Genomic DNA, 13,550 nt, shown 5'->3' with positions numbered 1-13,550 from the left:
CTCTCTCTCTTGATTCTCTGGTGAAAAACTAGAAATACGGTAAAACTCCATTCAAATCTTGATGGAGTTTTGCGAATTCTCCCGGAACTAGAAGATCATGTTAAGATCTTCGAACATATTCGAGGGTTCAATGTTATTGTCACTTTAGCCAACACACAAGATGAGACTTTATGTGCTTGATTGTATTTTGATGTTTTTTTTTTTTGTTAAATTGTACATAATCCTTAAGATTTTGTTTAGCTAAGATCCAGTTTTTCATTTAGCTTTTAGGGATTGATCGATGTAATTAATTAGTAGTATCGTTTTTTTCTTTTCTTTTTTTTTTGTGATATTTAGTTTGTAAATTTGGTACTTCGTATGTTTTTGATTTAGTTTTTATAAATGTTCAATTTTTTTTTTTCCCGATGGATTTTTTTAATGAGAAATTGGAAGCACTCATCATTCTTTGATTCAAACTCTAAAAAAAAAGAAATTTATAAATAAAATCAAAATTTTCTACAATTATATTTAAAAAAACTTTGGATACTGGATATCCGAAGTATCCGATCCGAAAATTTCGGATGTCCGGATGTCGGATATCCGAAAAATTCGGATCAGATATCGGATATCAAATATAATTTCGGATCGGATATCCGATCCGTGCTTACCCCTAATGTTTATGAAGTCATATTTGGTGCTTAATTTAGTGAGTTCATTTTTCACATAAACTTGCAATTTCACATTTTTGCAAATTAATTGCTTCAAGTGTAAATTTTTATGATGAATTTGTAATTTTAAAGTCCCTAAAAATGTTAAAAATCCAATATTTAATTGTTTATTTAGTTGGAACCTAACTTTCACGATTCAATGTTCAACTAATTTTTTATTTAATCATTTTTGAGTTGATTAAAGTCTTAAAAGCTCAAAACTTGTGATTGAAATTTAATTCACATTGGAAGATGAAATTTTCCAAGTTTACACAAGTTAGTGTTGGAAAATTTTTTTCATTGGATTATTGAGGTTATTTTTTCTAACTCCTTTTATTTTTTCAAATCTTATTATTAATTTATGTTTGGTTAAATTATTTGCGAGAATAGCCCTCAATTTTTGTAGCATCAACTTAAGCTAAAAAATATAAAGAATGGTTCTTGAATTAATTGGTTTGTGCACTAAAAATTAAATTTATTTAAGTTGGACTTATTTTATTTTCATTTTTTCTAAATATTGGTTCTAAAATTAATTCATAATTAATTATTTATATCACATAAAAAATCGGGGTAAAATCCCAAGGCACAAGTGCGCAAAACGAGGCATGAAATCCCAAGCATCTCTCTCGGCCAGCCGGGCTGCTTACGCAGCCCACATGTGGCTGCCGAGGATGCGTGGTGGTGCATTGTTTGTGCGCTGCTAGTGCATGTGTGCGAGCAGCCTTGATGCACTGCTTGGTGCGCAAGTGTAGTGTTGTTGCGTGGGCTGCGGCTTGCGGCTGCTAGGCAGCATGCACCTCGCACAAGATCCGGCCTTTGAGGCCCTCACTTGTGTGCGCGCAAGCATGCTGGTGTGGCCAGCATAACGCACTTGATGCGATTCAGTCAACCACATGCACGTGCTTGGCGCAACAAGTGGACGTGCGAGGGGCAGCTGCCACGCAAGGCAACCGAGCCTCGAACCTTGCAAACCAAGCCTCGTTGCTTGGTGCTAGATACTCGGGCATCGAAGGGTTATGTGATTGTGCGATTTTTGCGGTTTTTATTCTTCAATTTAATTATTTTAACGAGGCTAAGCCTTTGTTTTTCCGGCACTTACAAAATAATTTTGCAAAATTTGGGTAAACCGGCTTAATTAAATTAATTGGATTAATTCTAATTAAATTGGATGCGGAATTTAGTGGGAGCTTTATTAATTACTTGAGCTAATTTTATTGCGTTTAATCTCATAATCGGTTAACAACTTTGACTAGTTTTAATTAGGCGTGTTAATTGGATTAACCACCTAAGTTAATTACTAGTTTGTTCGTGTTATGCATTGTAACTTGTTTTACATTGTAAAATGCATGGGTCATTCACATATAGTGAATGGATGAATGGAATGAATATTCTGTCACATGTTTTATGAAAATGGCATCTAGTAGGGCCCAATTAGGGTAGTAAATAAAGACTGTGTTCCGTTATGTATTTTTGTAAATCTAAATACGGTATGCGTACCGTTGTGTATTTTTGTACCTTAATATTTAGATTAGTCCTAGTCGTAATTACTAGTAGTTGCATTGTTAATGGCAATTTCTTGAAGATGGCGATTCTTAGAAGATGAGGCTGAGATGATGTAATGAAGACCCTTGAAGACTTGAAGACTCAATGGATCATGCTAGGTTGCCAAATGCATCTTGAATTATTCTTTATGTATTGCGTATATAATTGCAATGTTAGATGCATGTTTAGGATTTCAAATGTTGAGATGAATAGTTTAGTTCACTTAAATAAACCAAAATAGAAACCTTAAGTCCCAAAAAAATTGAGTTAAATTTGCCATTCCAAAATAACACTGACGGAACTAATTAGAATAGTAATGGGTTGTGCCAAAGTACATCATTACTACTTTCCTAGGGAAGTAAGGTATATTGGTGGGCTTGCCAAAGCAAGGCATCGCATACACATTAGTATTGGTCAGACTCAACAATATCAGTAAGGAGTCCTTAGATGTCATGGCAATGGAGATAAAATGTCAAGAAAGCATTAGATGCGACGTTTTATCGAACCAACAGTAGCTTAGAGCTATTAGCAATTGGATTGCTTACCTTAAAATATTAAGTGTTAAGACAAGCCAAAGCATGTTTAATCACTTTTTGATTTTTGGGGTCTTAGAATCGTTTTATTCTCGCTTAAACGGGACAATTTTTAATTTGTGGATAAAACGCTGAATAAGATTTAAAATTTTTCATGTACGCTTTAAATTTCAAACTTATTGGTTTATGAATGGTTTTTCATTGCAAATTCTTTCAATCGTAGAAGTCATGTCTGCAACTAATAACAACAACACCTTAATGTGCCCGGAACTCCCCGATAAGTTGGCTTTTAGCCTAAACTTGGTCAACTTCAAGGAATGGGAAGAGGAACTCCAGAAAACTCTTCGGGATTGTTCCATTGAGTACATTATTCTTGATACTCCCATTCCAAGCTTCTTCTCTAAGGGTATCATAAGTGATGAAGCTCATGATGCATGGTCTTCCGATTGCAAGAAAGTCTCACGACTAATGGCTAATTCCATCCCGAAAGAATGGAAGGAAAAGTTCTCCGCCTACTTTCCGGACATGTTCCTCAAAGCACTTGAGGACATTGTCAATGTGAGAGTCACCAAGAGTCTTAATGGAAACTATGATGGACTTGTGTTTGATGTGACTAGGTCACTCTCAAACATGAAGATAAAGCCACCGGAAGAGGGTTGCCTTGTTAAGTAGAGGTACCGGCTTTAGTCAAGGGTCTACAATACCAAATTGAGACCCGGTATGCCCCTCCAACCTCATGTGCTTAGAATGACTAGGCTCTTCAAGCACATGGAGCTTCTGGGAATCTTATTAGAGGATGAGATGGCGGGTCATATCTTGCTTGCCTCACTCCACTCGGGCTATGATGAACTTAGGATGCATATAGCTGCGGGAAAGGAGTCACACTCTTTAAGATGTGGTGCAGCTACTTTGTAAAGCCAAATCCTATGCAGCAAAGAAGAAGGAGTTTAAGAATAAAGTGAAGATACGATGCTTCTATTGTGGTGGGCAAGGCCACTACAAAAGAGAATGAAAGATCTTCCAAAGGGATGAGGAGAAGAGGAATGTTTCGTTTACCTCAGGTATCTTCAATAAAACTTGTGTATGACTTTTTCATAGGTATTGGATACCACGTATGACTCACTTTATGCTCCCACTTTCAGGGACCAAGAGAGAGGGCTTCACAAGTGCTTGTGCAAGTACGAGCGGACGATGAAGATCGTGTTTCCGTCGTGCTTGTAGGCGCATTATTTGTCTTTGGCTTGTAATGAACTAATTCTTGTTTATCACGCTTACTTTTTAACATATTTTTATCTATGGCGTTGGACGCCGATTATTTGATCATAAGACTATAACAATGGTTGTTTTTTTTAATGTCTTGCTTATATGTTCTATAAGATTACACATTTTATATGTGACTAGACAAATGTTAATTATACCACCAAAAGAGCTAAGACCATTAAGTCGAATCAAACCTACTTGTAGCATTGCCGTGTTGGCCATATTAACATTAAACGCATCAAGAAACTTCTTCATGAAGGGATTCTTGACTCATTCGTCTTAGAGTCATTTGAAAACTGCGAAGGATGCTTACTAGGCAAGATGATAAAGCAGCCATTCTCCAAGTTGGGAGAAAGGGCTAGTGACTTATTGTGTCTTATACACACGGATGTATGTGGACCAATGAGCACAACCGCAAGAAATTGTTATCGCTATTTTATCACTTTCACGGACGACTTTAGTAGATATGGCTACGTCTACCTTATGTCACACAAATCTGAATCTTTCGAGAAATTCAAAGAGTTTCAGAGTGAAGTGGAAAATCAGATTGGCAAGAAAATCAAAGCAATTTGATCGGATCAAGGTGGCGAGTATTTGAGCCACGAATTCGACGATCATCTTATAGAACATGGTATTTTCTCAAAATTGACACCTCCTGGAACTCCACAATGGAGTGGAGTGTCAGAAAGGAGAAATCGAACTTTGTTAGACATGGTTCGATCAATGACGGGTCTTATGAGTCTTCCTATCACTTTCTGGGGACATGCACTTTTAATCGCGACACTCACTCTGAACCGCACTTCATTAAAAGCTGTCGAAAAGACTCCATATGAGTTATGGACAAAGAAACCTCCACGGTTGTCTTTTCTTAAGATTTGGGGTTGCGAAGCATATGTCAAAAGACTCATATCAGACAAGCCTTCACCAAAATTTGAAAAGTGTTTCTTTGTGGGCTATCCAAAAGAATCCAAGGGGTATTACTTCTACAACCAGTCTGAGAACAAAATATTTGTTGCTCGAGACGGTGTCTTTTTGAAAAAGGAGTATCTTTCCAAAATGACAAGTGGGAGGAAAATCAAACTTGATGAAGTTCGAGAGGATGAGCAACAAAGTCAATTTGACAAAACTGGCAATCAAAGTGCTTTAGAAGCAGCTATTGACATCGGTCAGAGTCAAACCGACAATGTGCAAAGTCAAAATGACAATGTAAATGCTCAACCTATTACCCTGCGTAGGTCGCAAAGGCCAAGATCTCAACCTGACAGATACCTCCGTCTTGTCTTTACCGAAGATCAAGACATTTTAGTTGTGGATAGAGATGAGCCAGCGACGTACAAGCAAGCTATGACGAGCCCCGACTCTACAAAATGGCAAGAAGCCATGAAATCCGAGATTGACTCCATGTTTGAGAATCAAGTTTGAGACATGGTTGATTTGCCCGTAGGTTACACACCTATCAGTTGCAAATGGATTTTCAAATTAATAACCGACAAAGATGGAAATGTATATGTATACAAAGCTAGATTGGTGGCAAAAACTTACTGGAAAATTCACGTCGTTGATTATTATGAAACTGATAAGTCCTATTTTGCACATGTTTTAGGTGGGTATCTAAGCTCATTTTATTACAAAATTAGAGATCTTTGGTGCATATTTGCATTATTTGCTTAAGTTGTGCTCTACTACTCTTCGTTTGTGTGTTTTGATGAATTTCAGGTGATTTATATGCAAATGGAGTATGGTTGGCTAATATTGAGTATAATAATCATGGAGTATGAAAACATATTGCTTAAGAATATCAAATCATGTGTTCGAGACGAACTTGAGTGAAAATGAAGCAAAACGTTGATGAAATACTTGACAAATATGACACCTGTTCACTATTATGCTCATAACTTTTGATATACAAATGATAATGGAGTGATTCAAATTGCATTGGAAAGTAGACTTGAAGACCTTTCCAACGATATATTACACGCCTCAAACAGAGCTCCGGATATGAAGTTATGACTGATTTAAGATGAGTTAAATACAAACTATTTGCTGCAGCCTCTACGTGCCCGATCGGGCATGGTCCGCCCGGTTGGACCGGGCACATAGGAGTTAGATGATTTTTGGTATTTTCGAAGGTAGAAAGCAATTTATGAAGACCGCCCCAGGCGCCCGATCGGGCAAGGTCCGCCCGGTTGGACCGGGCACGTGGTGGAAGAAGTGCTACGAAGGAAAGCAACTCCGTACTCTCACCGCCCGATCGGGAGGTGCTTGCCCGGTTGGACCGGGCACAGTTATGCGACACTCCGTATTATTATTTTCTTATTTTTAGGTCATTAAGGGTATAAATACCCCTTGTAATCTTCATTAGAAAGAAGTTTTAAGTTTTCCATTATTCCTCTTTCTCTCTCTAGAGTTCTAGTTTATTACTTTGAAGCAATTTTAATTCTTTCCATTAGATTTGAGCATTGTTTTTCAACAATTTAATTCCTTTCAATTGAAGAATCCTTGGTATTCACTTCTACTTCATTCTCTTTCAATTATAATTGCTTTTCAATTATGTTTTCCATATTCATGATTGTTATTGTTTCTTTCAATATGTGTGAGTAGATTTTCTATTCCAAGATCTAGGGTAGCCCAATTATGATTGATGTATAAAGTAGATCTTTAAATTCCCCAATAATAATCCCAATTGACATGCTTAATTGATTGTGTTTATGCCAATACTAGATTAGGAATAATTAGTATTGTTATCATCCCTTTGTTCTTATTGCAACGGAAGTTGGGTATTAACGGGATTAGGTTATTCCAATTAAGGGTTTGAAGATCATCACGGAAGTAGATGATTGAATAATTAGGAATCTAGGCATGGTGTTTAATGTCCCTTATTCGCTTGATTCCACGGAAGTAGGCTTGATAGTTAATTTGGGAAGCCATTGATAACTTGGAAGAGACCTTTGGTATTATTATTAGGGATTGCTTTTCTTCTTGTCAATTGATTTATATATTGGGGGTAGATTTATTAGTTTATCAATCATAATCGTGGTAATGCTTGATCTTGGATGCTTTAGTTTATTGATTAATATTTCCTCTAGTTAATTGTGTTATTTAATATATTAGTTGATTATTATCATCCATTATTGATTGGTGACGTGCTTAGTGATTAATTGAGTCTGATTAATTGAATGAACCATAGTCTCTTGGGATTCGATCCTTACTTGCCCTACTACACAGTTAGAAGGAATAGTTAGGTTATTTTTGTTAGGTACGCGATAAGCCTATCAAATTTTGGCGCCGTTGCCGGGGACTAACGGTTTTCATCTAATTATTTGTGATTCGTTTTTGCTAAGATTTTGGTTTGTTGCTTTGGCTATTATTAACTTCTTTTTCTCTTATGAGTTGATGATATACATGCCTTGGAGATGGATGATTTATTGTCACGTCTTGCATCTGGCCATTGTTCTTGTTATTATCTTTATCATGAAAACCCTGATTGCCCTTATAGTGAGTATTTTGTTCGAGCTCCGGATGATTTTAGAATCTTTCCATTCATATATGATTATTCTAAAAAACGGTTTGTTCTAAATGAAATTTATTGGAGGATTCATGATGAATATTATCATAATTTGTATAATACGTCGGAGGAAGAATCATTTGTTGAAAAACCGATGGTTAAAGAGTCATTGGTTATAGAATCAGTGGTTGAGGTATCATTGGTTCCAATAGAAGAAGAATCATTAGTTGTAGAACCATTGGTTGAAAAGTCATTGGTTGTAGAACCAATGGTTGAAAATTCTTTTTCTTTTGCTAATGAACTTATTCGTGAGCGTAAAATAATAGAGACGTTATTGGGTGATGATAAAGAACAAGACTACCTCCATGTTCGTTCTATTAATTCTAAATTTTTAGCGGAGGAAGCAGAAGGTTGTGGTGTATCTTCATCTTTTTCTTTTGATTTTTCTTTTTACCTTGAGTTATCTTTGTGTGCTCCTAATCTTTTCTATGTAAGGATTACTGTGCTTGCAATTGAGCCCTATATAGTGCTTAATGAAATGTTTGCAGGAGCGTATGATAAGTTACTCAAGGCGTTAAATTCTTCTGATGGAAGGAGAATGGTCAAGCTTAAGACCTTGATAAACTAGCGCTTTGCGGGAGGCAACCCGTATTTCATTATTTTTATTTTAGTCTTTTCTAATTTTTGTGTGTTTTCATTTTTCTTTGATTCTTAGAGAGGTAAGGAGAGTACATCTTATGCTTGTGGGAGTTCTCTTGGTGCAGATTTTGATCTAAAAGGCTGATTTAAAAGGAGAAGAATTCGCTGGACTGCGTTCGAGTTCGATCAGGAAGAGCTCGCCCGATCGGGCGCGCGTATGGATCAGCAAAACTGCTCAATTTCGACAGGCCATAACTTTCTGGTTAATTATCGGATTTTTTTTATGTGACCTATCGTTGGAAAGATCTTTAAGTATACTTTCCAATGCAATTAGAATCACTGCATTATATTTTATACATCAAAAGTTATGATCAAAACAGTGCACATGACTCAATTTTATTCTTTTTCCCACTAACACTTTGTTTCGTTTTTGCTCAATTTTGTTCCAAAGAGATGCATTGCAATCCTCGAGGCTTTGGTGACATTATTTTGGGTGATGATGAAGATGAGGTTTGACTACAAGTTTCCCTTTAAGACAATGAGGACATTGTCTGATTTAGCTTGGGGGGAAGTTCTTGTGTACACAAGGTACATCTTTCACTCTCTCTTTCTACTTTAGTGTGTTTTCACTAGCAGTAAGGTTTAATGCTTTCTTCTGGAAAAAGAAATGAAAAATAAAAGAATCATGATAATGAACGGCCAACGGCCATTGAACTACTTCCCTGTGCCCCTATCCTTTATGCCAAAAGGTTTTGATTTATTTTCGATTGAAAGACTTGCATAGTGGACTAAAAGATCATGATTTGACCTTGAATTTGTTGATCCCTAGTAGGAGTCAAGGTTATTTAACTATGTATGATTCAGGAGCTTGACTGTGTTAACCGTGAGGCTTGAGCCTTATATATTCATTCTTGTGTGTGTTTAGTTCCTGGTGTAGCATTGATCTTAGTTTTGACTTTAGACTCTTAGTAGTGTGTCGTAATGCATTGCACGTGCACATTGAAATGACGAAGGCCATGTTCATTAGGTAGCCTCCAGACAAAATTAGAACATCAGTTCCCTTCTTGCTTACCCATGTTGTAGCTTGACTATATTTTTCATTAACTCCACAAAAATTACCCCTTGGCCCCAATTTGATTACTTTTCCCAAGTCTAGCTTGGGGGAGCTATTTTATGCGGTATTTTTGCGTGATTCTGTTTCAAGTTGCAATTGATGCGAAAATATTGAAAAGAAAAGGAAGAAGAAGAGAAAAAGTGAGAAAAGGAGGTTTGATTGAATTACTTGAAAAAAAAAAGTAACATTTCTTGAAAAAGAAAGAGAGAAATAAAGAAAAGAAAGAAAAATATTTGGAAAAAGTTTCAAATGAAAAATTGTTGGATTGAAATAAAAAAAATAAAAAGATAAAAAAAAAAATAAAGAAATGAAGCAAACAAGTAAAAGAAGGTTGAAGAGTTGAGAATGTAGGTGGATGAGATGATGGTTGTGTTTTCATTGTAATTGGGTTTGTGTTTCATTGATCGAAGTTGATGAATCGAGGTGTGACTCATCGCATTTGATAGTTCCCCCCGGTTAGACTATTATAGCTCTCATTCCCCAAATTATTGTCCTACCCATTCTTATTCCCGACCTACGTTACAAGCTTCACAAAGTCCTTCCGATCTTCGTGCATGGCATTGCGTTCATGTGAATTGAGTCTTTTGTCAAAATGCTGGAGTATATGTTGCATTTCAAGTCGACATTGACTAGGTTGAGCGTTATTATAACCCTCTAAACACGCGAGTGTTGTGAGATGGGGGGATTGCATTGTTGGTGGGGATGGTGAGAGATCGAGCTCATTTTTAGCTCGCCACATAAAAAGTGTGTTGAGTGACCACCGATGTGAGATACTCTAGTCTTCGATTCTTGAATTATAAATGGTTGGTCTCATTTGACGATTAATTAGGTGGATCGACGGTTTGAGTAATTTGATTGGTTGATTAGGATGCATGCTCGTTTGATTTCGATTTTGAATCCTTGTTTGATTTTGCATTATGGGGTGAAGCATGTTGTTTGGTTGTTGATTGTTGTTGATTATTGTTAATTGTCTTGCTTGAGGACAAGCAAGAGTTTAGCTTGGGGGAATTTGATAAGTCCTATTTTGCACATGTTTTAGGTGGGTATCTAAGCTCATTTTATTACAAAATTAGAGATCTTTGGTGCATATTTGCATTATTTGCTTAAGTTGTGCTCTACTACTCTTCGTTTGTGTGTTTTGATGAATTTCAGGTGATTTATATGCAAATGGAGTATGGTTGGCTAATATTGAGTATAATAATCATGGAGTATGAAAACATATTGCTTAAGAATATCAAATCATGTGTTCGAGACGAACTTGAGTGAAAATGAAGCAAAACGTTGATGAAATACTTGACAAATATGACACCTGTTCACTATTATGCTCATAACTTTTGATATACAAATGATAATGGAGTGATTCAAATTGCATTGGAAAGTAGACTTGAAGACCTTTCCAACGATATATTACACGCCTCAAACAGAGCTCCGGATATGAAGTTATGACTGATTTAAGATGAGTTAAATACAAACTATTTGCTGCAGCCTCTACGTGCCCGATCGGGCATGGTCCGCCCGGTTGGACCGGGCACATAGGAGTTAGATGATTTTTGGTATTTTCGAAGGTAGAAAGCAATTTATGAAGACCGCCCCAGGCGCCCGATCGGGCAAGGTCCGCCCGGTTGGACCGGGCACGTGGTGGAAGAAGTGCTACGAAGGAAAGCAACTCCGTACTCTCACCGCCCGATCGGGAGGTGCTTGCCCGGTTGGACCGGGCACAGTTATGCGACACTCCGTATTATTATTTTCTTATTTTTAGGTCATTAAGGGTATAAATACCCCTTGTAATCTTCATTAGAAAGAAGTTTTAAGTTTTCCATTATTCCTCTTTCTCTCTCTAGAGTTCTAGTTTATTACTTTGAAGCAATTTTAATTCTTTCCATTAGATTTAAGCATTGTTTTTCAACAATTTAATTCCTTTCAATTGAAGAATCCTTGGTATTCACTTCTACTTCATTCTCTTTCAATTATAATTGCTTTTCAATTATGTTTTCCATATTCATGATTGTTATTGTTTCTTTCAATATGTGTGAGTAGATTTTCTATTCCAAGATCTAGGGTAGCCCAATTATGATTGATGTATAAAGTAGATCTTTAAATTCCCCAATAATAATCCCAATTGACATGCTTAATTGATTGTGTTTATGCCAATACTAGATTAGGAATAATTAGTATTGTTATCATCCCTTTGTTCTTATTGCAACGGAAGTTGGGTATTAACGGGATTAGGTTATTCCAATTAAGGGTTTGAAGATCATCACGGAAGTAGATGATTGAATAATTAGGAATCTAGGCATGGTGTTTAATGTCCCTTATTCGCTTGATTCCACGGAAGTAGGCTTGATAGTTAATTTGGGAAGCCATTGATAACTTGGAAGAGACCTTTGGTATTATTATTAGGGATTGCTTTTCTTCTTGTCAATTGATTTATATATTGGGGGTAGATTTATTAGTTTATCAATCATAATCGTGGTAATGCTTGATCTTGGATGCTTTAGTTTATTGATTAATATTTCCTCTAGTTAATTGTGTTATTTAATATATTAGTTGATTATTATCATCCATTATTGATTGGTGACGTGCTTAGTGATTAATTGAGTCTGATTAATTGAATGAACCATAGTCTCTTGGGATTCGATCCTTACTTGCCCTACTACACAGTTAGAAGGAATAGTTAGGTTATTTTTGTTAGGTACGCGATAAGCCTATCAAATTTTGGCGCCGTTGCCGGGGACTAACGGTTTTCATCTAATTATTTGTGATTCGTTTTTGCTAAGATTTTGGTTTGTTGCTTTGGCTATTATTAACTTCTTTTTCTCTTATGAGTTGATGATATACATGCCTTGGAGATGGATGATTTATTGTCACGTCTTGCATCTGGCCATTGTTCTTGTTATTATCTTTATCATGAAAACCCTGATTGCCCTTATAGTGAGTATTTTGTTCGAGCTCCGGATGATTTTAGAATCTTTCCATTCATATATGATTATTCTAAAAAACGGTTTGTTCTAAATGAAATTTATTGGAGGATTCATGATGAATATTATCATAATTTGTATAATACGTCGGAGGAAGAATCATTTGTTGAAAAACCGATGGTTAAAGAGTCATTGGTTATAGAATCAGTGGTTGAGGTATCATTGGTTCCAATAGAAGAAGAATCATTAGTTGTAGAACCATTGGTTGAAAAGTCATTGGTTGTAGAACCAATGGTTGAAAATTCTTTTTCTTTTGCTAATGAACTTATTCGTGAGCGTAAAATAATAGAGACGTTATTGGGTGATGATAAAGAACAAGACTACCTCCATGTTCGTTCTATTAATTCTAAATTTTTAGCGGAGGAAGCAGAAGGTTGTGGTGTATCTTCATCTTTTTCTTTTGATTTTTCTTTTTACCTTGAGTTATCTTTGTGTGCTCCTAATCTTTTCTATGTAAGGATTACTGTGCTTGCAATTGAGCCCTATATAGTGCTTAATGAAATGTTTGCAGGAGCGTATGATAAGTTACTCAAGGCGTTAAATTCTTCTGATGGAAGGAGAATGGTCAAGCTTAAGACCTTGATAAACTAGCGCTTTGCGGGAGGCAACCCGTATTTCATTATTTTTATTTTAGTCTTTTCTAATTTTTGTGTGTTTTCATTTTTCTTTGATTCTTAGAGAGGTAAGGAGAGTACATCTTATGCTTGTGGGAGTTCTCTTGGTGCAGATTTTGATCTAAAAGGCTGATTTAAAAGGAGAAGAATTCGCTGGACTGCGTTCGAGTTCGATCAGGAAGAGCTCGCCCGATCGGGCGCGCGTATGGATCAGCAAAACTGCTCAATTTCGACAGGCCATAACTTTCTGGTTAATTATCGGATTTTTTTTATGTGACCTATCGTTGGAAAGATCTTTAAGTATACTTTCCAATGCAATTAGAATCACTGCATTATATTTTATACATCAAAAGTTATGATCAAAACAGTGCACATGACTCAATTTTATTCTTTTTCCCACTAACACTTTGTTTCGTTTTTGCTCAATTTTGTTCCAAAGAGATGCATTGCAATCCTCGAGGCTTTGGTGACATTATTTTGGGTGATGATGAAGATGAGGTTTGACTACAAGTTTCCCTTTAAGACAATGAGGACATTGTCTGATTTAGCTTGGGGGGAAGTTCTTGTGTACACAAGGTACATCTTTCACTCTCTCTTTCTACTTTAGTGTGTTTTCACTAGCAGTAAGGTTTAATGCTTTCTTCTGGAAAAAGAAATGAAAAATAAAAGAATCATGATA

General features: G+C 36.2%; 2 protein-coding genes across 2 annotated transcripts; both read left to right on the top strand.

Annotated features, from left to right (window-relative positions):
* The first annotated feature begins 7,290 nt into the window (after nucleotides 1–7,290).
* LOC110700005 lies at nucleotides 7,291–8,656 on the top strand. The gene is made up of 2 exons (XM_021877492.1): nucleotides 7,291–8,427; nucleotides 8,617–8,656. The coding sequence occupies exon 1, from the start codon at nucleotides 7,435–7,437 to the stop codon at nucleotides 8,152–8,154; it is 720 nt and encodes a 239-aa protein (XP_021733184.1). The 5' UTR covers nucleotides 7,291–7,434; the 3' UTR covers nucleotides 8,155–8,427; nucleotides 8,617–8,656.
* A 3,328-nt stretch (nucleotides 8,657–11,984) lies between these two features.
* Nucleotides 11,985–13,350, top strand: LOC110700004. Its single transcript, XM_021877490.1, has 2 exons — nucleotides 11,985–13,121; nucleotides 13,311–13,350. Exon 1 carries the CDS (start codon nucleotides 12,129–12,131, stop codon nucleotides 12,846–12,848), a length of 720 nt encoding a protein of 239 aa, XP_021733182.1. The 5' UTR covers nucleotides 11,985–12,128; the 3' UTR covers nucleotides 12,849–13,121; nucleotides 13,311–13,350.
* The last annotated feature ends 200 nt before the right edge of the window (nucleotides 13,351–13,550 follow it).

The sequence above is a fragment of the Chenopodium quinoa genome, unplaced genomic scaffold, assembly GCF_001683475.1.
Source record: "Chenopodium quinoa cultivar QQ74 unplaced genomic scaffold, ASM168347v1, whole genome shotgun sequence".
NCBI classification, from domain to species: domain Eukaryota; kingdom Viridiplantae; phylum Streptophyta; class Magnoliopsida; order Caryophyllales; family Amaranthaceae; genus Chenopodium; species Chenopodium quinoa.
Note: the sequence above shows the minus strand (reverse complement) of the source record. Positions and strands in the feature narration are given on the sequence as shown.

What these genes read in the sequence shown, in the direction of transcription:
- LOC110700005 (XM_021877492.1), top strand. Translation starts at nt 7,435, where the DNA reads ATGGATGATTTATTGTCACGTCTTGCATCTGGCCATTGTTCTTGTTAT.
- LOC110700004 (XM_021877490.1), top strand. Translation starts at nt 12,129, where the DNA reads ATGGATGATTTATTGTCACGTCTTGCATCTGGCCATTGTTCTTGTTAT.